We start from the raw sequence: 10,201 nt of genomic DNA, 5'->3' as shown, positions 1-10,201 counted from the left end.
AACGAGCAGTTGGACAGGTGTACCTAATAAAGTGGCCGGTGAGTGTATATATATATATATATATATATATATATATTAATATTGAATTGCAATATGTCGCAGAATATTGCAATGTCTAAAATCGCAAAAATATGGTATCTGACATGGGTATTGTGATATTATTGTATCGTAGGGCGATGTGAAAGATGGATTGTGCATGATTCCATACATAAGTGATTCTGTTCTTACATGAAAGTAACCTTGACATACCAGAGGGAAATAAACTCTTGGGCCATGGAAACATTTTTATTCTACTGTGAGAGTCCTGTATGTTCAGATATCCAAGGAATTTCTAAGTGCATTGCTTATAATATGGCCACTGAGCATTCTTCAGACAAAATATGCTAAAATCCTCCATTTGTGTTCCAGATGATCACTCCAGAATCACCTTGAAGGTGGAGAACAGCCAAGGCAACTCTGATTACGTCAATGCCAGCCCGATCGTAAGTACCTCCTCTGCCTTCTAACTCGGTGCTTCACACCACCGCTATGCCAAGCTCCCACAGTCCTCCCGGGGCTTCACAGGAACAAAGGTAGCCTACCGGTGTACACTACACATTTTGAAACAAAGCTTGCTTAGCTTCAGTAGCAGCCCCACGCTAGTGTGTATGTTCTGCACCATGAATATTAATGATTGTTTTACAGCAAACACGGCGTGGGAAACGACATGCGCACGGCTCTCGGCTCGCTTCCGATTTGTGAAAACAAAAATTGATCAGTGGGGTCTTGGGAACGGTTGTTTTTGACCTTGGGTTATGCTAATTTGACACTAGTTTGTGTTTATGTTGCTTTCCTTGGCGCGGTGCAGATTGAAGCAGCAGTACAGTCTGTAGGAAGGAGATGGAGGAGCACGTGAATTCAGTTAGTGAGTGTATCAATTTGGTAACCAGTGTTGGAGTAGTAGGTTTACGCTTCCCTCGAGGCAGATAGTGGTATTCCACTAAAAGCAACTGAAACACTGTGCATTTCAAATCTGTGCTTCACACCAAGAAGTGGTGAGTGTGTGTGTGTGAAAAAGAAAGTAATAAGAATCAAAACTATACAAGAACAAAGGAGCAACCTTGTCAAATTCAACAGCAACACACACACACAGACATGTGAAAACACACACTCAAACATAAACATTGTGCATACATCTATATTAAAGCGTGCACACAAAATGTATGTGAAGGTACGCCACACACTCACACACTTACGTAATTCAAGGAACCCCCTCTTTTGACAGTTTTCTCGTCGTTACCCACGCATTCAATTAAATTCATTTCAATTTTATTTATAGTATCAATTCATAACAAGAGTTATCTCAAGACACTTTACAGATAGAGGAGGTCTAGACCACACTCCAGAATTTACAAGGACCCAACAGTAGTTTCCTGCAGAGCAAGCAACAGTGCGACAGTGGCGATGACAAACTTCCTTTTAGGCAGAAACCTCGGACAGACCCAGACCCAGACCCAGACCCGGACTCAAGCTCTTGGTAGGCGGTGTCTGACGGGCCGGCTGGGGTTAGAATGAAGAGTGGAAATAACAAAAATTGAAAAATAGTAGTTTGTAGTAGTTCATGGCATAGCAGGGCACTGTGGGCATTACAAGGCACAGCAGGACGTAGCTGGGCACCGCAGAGTGTAGCAAAATGAACATGGCATCGCAGAACGTTTAGCAGGACCATGGCGACAGCTGCTACCATGATTTTGGAGCCTCTCATTGACGTTAAGAAGACGAGCAAAAACAAGATGTTTGGGACCTTGCTCTGGCAGACTGTCAATAACTGTAAAGCATATTAATAATAGTTTTGGTTGCCTGGCCAAGTTACATTCTTATTTCATACTGTTTTTATTAGCAAGTTGTTGGATGTAGCCAATAACCCCTGTCTTGTTAGTTCTGCTGGCATCCATTCAGAACCCATCACTTCAACTTAGAACAATATTTACATTTCTTTTGATTTTAAAACGTCCAAATAAATGACTGTTTTTTCTAAAAATTTGCAATGCTACATGTTTTAATATCAGAATTGACTTCATTTTCTTTGTAAGTACATACAGTGACATTAAAAGTGCTAATCTATGGTCTAAACCTAAAATACATTAGATCTGTAATCAAGTGTAATATATTAAACAAGTCAATTTAGCCTGATCTAATGCATGCTAACTACACTAATGACCAATCACAAATGTGCAACAACTCTGGATATCAAATAAAAGCCAGAGACTATATTGACTACTATTGTTGCTGTGAGCTGTTAATTCACCACTTCATCACCTCTTCTAAGCAGAAGGCAGAAAATAACGCTAACAGTGTGAAAGCGAGGAGCGCTCACTCTGCAGGTACTTCTGGAGGACCAAATAGTCCCCAGTACACTGCACACTGACTGGCTAAAAAACACTACTACTACTACTAGAGTCCACTGACCTCACTGTATACTGATACCTGATGTCATATCAATATATGTGACTAAATATTGGTTTATGGAGACATAAAATGAAACTCTTTGCCAGTTGGAAGAAGATTAAGATTTATCTCCTCAAAAGAACAGCAGAGGTTATTTTATTAAGTTTCCTAATATTCCTGATATGTAGATACACAACTACAGCAAGCCCTTTACCAGGGCCAGTCTGCCAGCACACACACACACACACACAGTCTCTGTCACCCCCAATGAGGTGTCAGACTATAGTAAAAGTAGAGAAAGAGACAGAGAGAGTTGTCATTCATTCTGGACACACCTTGATGTCAGGATGTGTCCACAGAGATTGAAGTGGAGAAAGAGAGGGATCTAAAATAAAAGGTGTATTTGTCTTTCTTTCCTCATCTTTTTTCATCTTCCTAATCTCTGCATTATTCTCGTTCTCTCCTGTGTTTTTTCTCACCCTTTTCCACCTTTGTCTCTCCCCTGCCTTTTACTCTACCACTCTCTTAGTTGTCTTTATTCATCAATGTCAATGTGTTCCTCCTTCTCTGCCCTTCCTGGTCTTTCTCTTTTAATTTCCTAGACCCTACCACCATGGATCAGATGGCACATTTTATTATTTGTTCCTTCCAGGTCAATATTTCCCCATTTCCTAGGCCCACACACTTTGGGTGGGACAAGGGACATTTTGTAACTTCAGTCATGTCCGTGATAATTGGCAGCTCAAAGTGTGATTAGTCCAACTGTGACTTCATGTCACTGGATTTTGACCAGTATGGGCTTTTGAAGCCAAAATAGTTAAGTGCTTCTCTTAGAAATGTATTCTTTGCAGGATGGGAAATAATATATGCACTACATGGTCAAAAGTATTCGGACAGCCACACATATGTGATTGTTTTTGACCAGATTTGGGAACGAAGTTTCAGAGATTAAGCATAAGTGAAGTCAAACACTGATGCTGTATGATCAGGTCTGGCTCACAGTCAGTGTTCCAGTCTATCCCAAAGGTGTTGGATGGGGTTGAGGTCGGGGCACACCAAACTGGGAAAAGCATTTTTTATAGACCTGGCATGGGGGCATGGCTATGTTGCAACAAGAAAACAGGAAAGGGACAAACACAAACTGTTGCCACCAGCTTGCAAGCAGACTAGTGTCTGAAGTATCATCATATGCTCTGGCAGTAGGACGTATATCAATTGGAGTCCATGAAAAACAGCCCCAGATCATAAGAAACCTATGTAGAAGGGGGGGAGGCACTTTTGACCATACAGTGTTGCATAAGTAGATGCCTTGAAAGTGCACATCTGCCTCCAGCTATTTCTTTACCACGACTCAATTCCTGCTGTCCTTATTTTACTGGGCACTCCTTGGTGCCATGTCACAGTTTCTCTCTCTAAATCACCCCATTTTAGCTTTATTAGAAGTGCATTATTGTTTGGCATTTATAAAGGGAAAAGGTGGCCATTAAAAAGAATTTTTGCATGCAAAAAAAGGCTCTGAAATGATCTGTCTTCCCTCTGTAATTGCTCCCACCTAAATTGGTCTTCCCAATTATTACATTTACCGCATAATTTGCATGGTAATAGGCAGGGGTGTCACTCACGTCCTCGCAAATTCACCTTACGTTTGTCTCTTGTTGCCTGCTCTCAACGCCTACGCCATCCTTCTGTAACTTCCTTTAAGTAGAGGAAGAAGTTACTGACAACTTTCACCTCCTTTACTAAGAAGCTCCCAGCTAGGATAGCAGTAAAAGATACTGTCTACTAGCAAACCTAAACGTCCTGACCATCTGAATCCCAAGCCATGTTTGCTCCTGTCACATTATTCCTCACTGTGAGCTCATTTCTCACTCAATCGCTGTGTCTAACGGACAAGCACAGCCATCAGCATAAGTAGGAATAACTCTTAAATGTCTTTGGAATTGCATAAACATAAAAAAAAAAAACGTGAGCTACATTTATTTGATGATTTACTTAAAAAACATAGAAAATCGTTTAAAACGGATACTTCAATATTTCCCTAAGAAACACATGTATGTAAAATATGGGAGGAACATATCCATTTTTACAAAGGTACAGTTACACCAGTGGTGGAATGTAACAGCTTTAGTTACTTGTTTTGCATTGAGTACTTTAAATAGTAATACTTCAATACTACTACATTTTCATGATGATACTTATAAATTTTTAATGAAGTAACATTTTCAATGCAGGACTTGTACTGTAACAGAGTATTATTGCAGTGTAGAATTAGTACTTGAACTTAAGTAAAGGATCTAAATACTTCTTTGTATTCTGTGTTTTAGTGCTGTCTCGGTCGGTTTAGATGATTTTCCATCAAGTGGCTGTGCATGGCAGTAAACAAATACTACTACACGTATCTGAGAAGCTGTACAACGTATGCAGTATACAGCTCCTTGATCCTGCAAATGGTTGATTTTCCTAACTTTTTGAATGAAAAATTGAATATGTTCTATGTAAGCTTTTTTATCCTCTTAGTTGTTTTTTGGCCTACCTTTGGAGCTTTTTAAATATATCGGTACAATCAGCCGGGGTGCATTAGGGGATCGTAGGAATTTTGAGAATCCGACGTACAATCCGTTTTTTTTAATCTTCTTTCTAGGGTAAGTGGGTTTTCTTTCGCAATCTTTTAAATAAAAAATGCTTTTTCTAACCCACCGGCAGGTTTTGAGGTAAGCAAGGTTTTGATGCAAATTTCATTTTTTGAAAGAGAATGAGACAGAGGAGGTAATTTAGGAAAACCAAAGCTTTTTGCAAACTGACTGGGATACGTTATATTTCTGCCACTGTGTGTTGCCTTTCTTGGATACTCTACCCTATGTCATGATGCACTGAGGTTCGTAACAGGCAACAGAGCACTAAATCATCTCTGAACTGCTCTGTACCGAGGTGAAGTGGTTTCCTTGACCAATCTGAGATTATTTCAATGGTATACTTTTGATAATGAGGCTATTATTGGTTTGTTGCCCTCTCACCTCTCATTGCATTTTAAGTTTTCATAAAACTCAACATGCAACTTACTTTCCCAGGACTAGTTGGTTCATTAACCATATTGTAACTCGTATTCAACTTTGAAAAGAGCATTTTTTGCAGAAAAATTAAAATGTTCAAATCTCAAAACAAGTGTTTTGATTAAGATTTGAAGTCAGAGAATTTTACCTAATTTCTAAAGTTTTGCCTTTAAAACCTTTCCCCTTCCATTAAAGTTATCCCGTAAGACTTTTATCTAGTCCGTTGTCTGTTCAGTTATCTTTCAAAGAGTATGTGGAAACAATAGTGATTGAGCATATGACCCACTGATGAAAGCACACGTATGCTGTTTTGCCAAGTAATCTGGTGCGACTTTCCCTTAGTGACGATTTTTGTTGAAGTAACTTTAAATGTTTCGCTACAATAAGTACTGTAACACTTGGACAGTTGTCTTCCTCCTTTCTTGGGCTAACCCTTAGGAAACAGTATCTTAAGTAATTATCTGTATTTACTACTCTGGGTCAGAGCCAGTGTTGAACTCATAACTTGCAATTTCTTCTTCATCTTCTTCAGTTTTTTGCAAACTGTGCTTCCCTTTTGCCAAAAGAGAGCTCCGGCATGCCATCATAGTACATTTAGAGTTAAAGAAAACAGGGTGAATGTCTGAGACAATACAGACGTGAATTATTCAAAAAAGATTCTGTCTACAATCAGTATGTATAACTCTTCTCCTTTTGGCTCTCCTCTCAGATGGACCATGATCCCAGGAACCCTGCCTACATCGCCACTCAAGGCCCTCTTCCCTCCACCGTGGCTGATTTCTGGCAGGTAAAAAAAACACACACATACACAGTCAAGCACACAAACGAAAATCAATACAGTACCCTCGCTTAAACAAGACTTAGCTGATTTTTATTAGTGCTGTGAGCTTCACAAGAGACCAGCTTGATCTGTGGATCTGGTTATTAATCTCTCCGTCACCTACAACGCCTATGCCACACACACACAGATACACACACACACACACACACACACACACACACACACACACACACACACACACACACACAGTTGTGTCTGGCTATCTTTGTGGGGACCAGACATTGACATAATGCATTCCCTAGCCCCTTACCTTAAATGCCTAACCTTATCCCTTACCCTTACCCTAACCTTAACCATCAAACCTAAATTACTACCCTTATCCCTAACCCTAACCATAACCTAACTCTAACCCTCTCCTAAAACCAAGTCTTATTCCTCAAAAAGCCCTTTAACGTTAAGGGGACCCGCATTTTGTCCCCACAAAGCTGTCAGGTCCCCATAAGTATACTGTATTCACAGTTTTTGGTCCCCACAAATGTAGCTAAACCTGCCCCCCCCCCCCAAACACACACACACACAGACAGACACACCCATACACACACAAACACACACACACAGACACACCCATACTCACACTCACACAGACACACCAAAACACACACACAGAGACACACCCAAACACACACACACACTCACACACACACACCAGTCTACAGTGGGACACATTGGTAATGCATAGGGTTGGGTTTGAATCTTAGACCGGGGGATCGATAAGTTATTCTGGCCAGTCATTAATGTGTGGGCAGTAGGGTGTGTGTGTGTGTGTGTGTGTTGGAAAGAAATTTCCGCTTGTCAGACAGGTTCTGTCTGCTGCTACTAATCAACTCGAGTGAAATATAAGACAGCACATTTATATTGTCCTCATGTCTATTATCCATCTATTAGCTCTACCCATTTATCCTTAAGAGTTGTGCCGGTGCTAGCCAACCCCTTGGACAGATTGCAAGTCAATCACACTGATGATACAAGACACCCATATTCACACATACGGGAAATTTAGAGTCCCCAATTACCGTAACCTGAATGTCTTTGGATTTTGGGAGGAAACTTACACAGAGCAAACATGCAAACTGAACACAGAATGGCCCCAGCCAGCCAGTGGGTTCCCTTTCTTGCTGTCAGGGGACATTTAAATATGTGCCAAAGAATCCAAACATCTTGTTTCATTCTTAAAATAAATGTAGGTTTTCTTATTTCATGCTAGTCAGATATTTTTGTATTTTCTTCAGACTTTATCAAGGCTTCTTGTGGTGTTTGGCTAAGTTAACGAGAAGCTGCTGTTATTAGGCCACATACATCACATTACACAACATGTTCCCCATCAGGATTCTGCTGAAGAGCCTTCAAGCAAAGTTCTGAAAGGACACATTCCACAAAGTTTTAAACGAGAGAACTGGTCGTCCCAGCGCCAGCGATTTCTCTCCCTGTCAGCTAAAGCAAACTAACACCATTTCTCACCAAAGATCCAAGAGACCAATCAGGGAAGCAGTGGAGCCGGAGAGGAGCAGTAATTCAAAACCTGCCGCAATTAACCTTGGTTAAATCTCCGGGAAGGTGTGGCAACGCTGCTGGCCAAACGGCATGTGCGGCCATCTTGATTATGTAATGCCATGATGTGGGAGCGGTATTGTTTTATGGCTTCCATTAACAGCTGACCCCGCTGAGCCCCGCTCTGGCTGTGAGAATATGAGTGCCAGCAGGAAAATTACAACTGCGTACCATGTCTCTCTGCGGAATGACCCAGCCGGGGGAGGGGACAACCTCAACAGCAATTACTTTTCGTATACTTGACTTGCTTGTAGTTTCTGACAAAAGTTTAAAACACAGTAAACATGTTTGGTTTCAAACTGGACTTTATTTCCACCCCACCCCCAAAACAGACACATCTACAGTACACCCTTCCAAAATAGATAGCACAAACTGTTATCTGATTATGGACCAATGTCCAAGGAAGTGGGTGAGTGAGGCCCTGTGTCAGTGTTCCTGTTAGCAGATTCTATGGAGTGTTGACAGCTTCATATAGATCTTGTTTCAAATAAAGCTTCAAGAAGGCGACTGTTAGGAAATGGTTTGACATTTAAACAGTCTCTGGAACTTTTTAAAGAACAGTAGTTAACAGAAGTCCCTGGTTATAAAATAGATCTCAACGTTGAAAATTCGAAAGCAGGCGTGTTCACTCTCTTGTTTCCACAAATAACTACCAGCCAGGTTTTAAAAGAGAGATCTGGTGTGTGGTGAGGCATTAACTGAGTGTGTGTTTGGTTTGCAGATGGTATGGGAGAACGGCTGCGTGGTTATCGTTATGCTCACTCCTCTTGTCGAGAGCGGGGTGAAGCAGTGCTACCACTACTGGCCTGATGAGGGATCCAACCTGTACCACATCTACGAGGTAAAAGGACGCAGCATTAGCAGACCATACTGTTTGGAGGGAGAAGCTGCAACGTTACGTCATGGGCATTTGGCTCTATGAAACATTTTATGATAAGAACATAAATATCGGGCTACCTCTCCATTTTAAAGATCTACATGGCATTTATGGGGCTCTGATTGGTTTGCATATATTTGATTGATCTGATGACCCATATATGAATATATATATATATACATATATATATATATTTTGAAAGATAAATTTTTTTTTCTCTAATTTTGAAGAATGGTTGCAGCACGAACTTGACATCATCACTAGGATCAAGTTAAAGTTTCTAAAGACCAAATCCCAAAAACTAAGATTATTCATTATTGCTAAATAAATCATCCAGTATTACACTATGTCCCGTGCTTGCACTCTACGATACCAAGCTTGTAGGCTGCATTCAGACTGCAGGCCAAAGGGGACACCATTCTTTTGCTCATGTATGATTTTTTTAATTATTTTAGGTCTTTTCCAGTTCTGTTTTGGTCCAAATCCGTTACAGGTTGGATTTAAAAAAAAAAATGGGACCTCATTCTGGACAGTCAGCTCCGAATGTATGCATCGTCACTCTAGAGCGACCATCGCCATTGACAGTTGATGCTGTACTTTCCCATAGACTTAAATGGTGAAAGACATGTCTACAGTATAGGTCAGCAAATACATTTTTTCTAATCTTTAAACAATAAGATTAGAGGAATGTCAAAATGTAGCAGCAGCACGGCCCGGGTCCCAGCAGAACAGTGGTGACAACAGCACCTACCTGGCTTGGTAAGCTAACACAGGCTTGGAAACCTGTGAGGAGTCTGTGTGTACCTGCCGTTAATAGATTTTGTGACTTTGCATGAAAAATTGGACCCGGCCAAAGGCATTAATATAAACTACATAAAAATAGTGTTCTTTTCCCTGTTAATCCCCTTAGCTGTTACAGGTTATTTGTGATCATTTTATGAAAAATTGTAGTGTTTCACAGACATGAAACCATTACATAGAGTAACTTTAAATTGTTCTTATTTAAATCATTATGTTTTGAAAGTTTTAACGTGCCCTAGTTGTAACAAGGCATAATAATAAACACACATAATGAACACAATCAGACCCACGGCACTGCACCCGGCTGAGCCGCCGAGATCTCCTTGGTTTTCCTAATACATCCATGGGTTTATTTTGATAAGCAGTTGAACAGGGTCCTGCGTGGGACGCGTGGTGTTGCATTACACTTTTGCAAGCGTGGGTCACTTTCAGACCGTGCCCGCTTTATCCTTCTAATCGGATGGATGTGAGCCACATTTAAAAAACATGAAGTAAATAGTCAGTGAAATACATCGAATCAGGCAATAAAATGGAACTGAGCCTTAAAGCCTGCCGTCTGAGTGTAGCCCAAGGGTCTCATAGGTAATAATAATAATAATAATACATTTTATTTAAAGACGCCTTTCTTGGCACTCAAGGACGCCGCACAGGGAATTC

The 10,201-nt window shown here is 40.6% G+C and overlaps 1 protein-coding gene across 1 annotated transcript in view; it reads left to right on the top strand.

Moving 5' to 3' along the window:
- The window catches only part of LOC117954173 (receptor-type tyrosine-protein phosphatase N2-like), a 186,361-nt gene that overhangs the window by 154,213 nt on the left and 21,947 nt on the right, over window positions 1–10,201 (top strand). Inside the window, exons 16-18 of the mRNA XM_034887740.1 lie at window positions 409–482; window positions 6,187–6,264; window positions 8,588–8,707. Coding sequence (XP_034743631.1) covers window positions 409–482; window positions 6,187–6,264; window positions 8,588–8,707 — 272 coding nt within the window. The remainder of the gene's footprint in view (window positions 1–408; window positions 483–6,186; window positions 6,265–8,587; window positions 8,708–10,201) is intronic.

This window comes from Etheostoma cragini, chromosome 12, assembly GCF_013103735.1.
Source record: "Etheostoma cragini isolate CJK2018 chromosome 12, CSU_Ecrag_1.0, whole genome shotgun sequence".
Classification (NCBI taxonomy): domain Eukaryota; kingdom Metazoa; phylum Chordata; class Actinopteri; order Perciformes; family Percidae; genus Etheostoma; species Etheostoma cragini.
The sequence above is the reverse complement of the archived record's forward strand: the minus strand, read 5'-3'. Positions and strand labels throughout refer to the sequence as shown.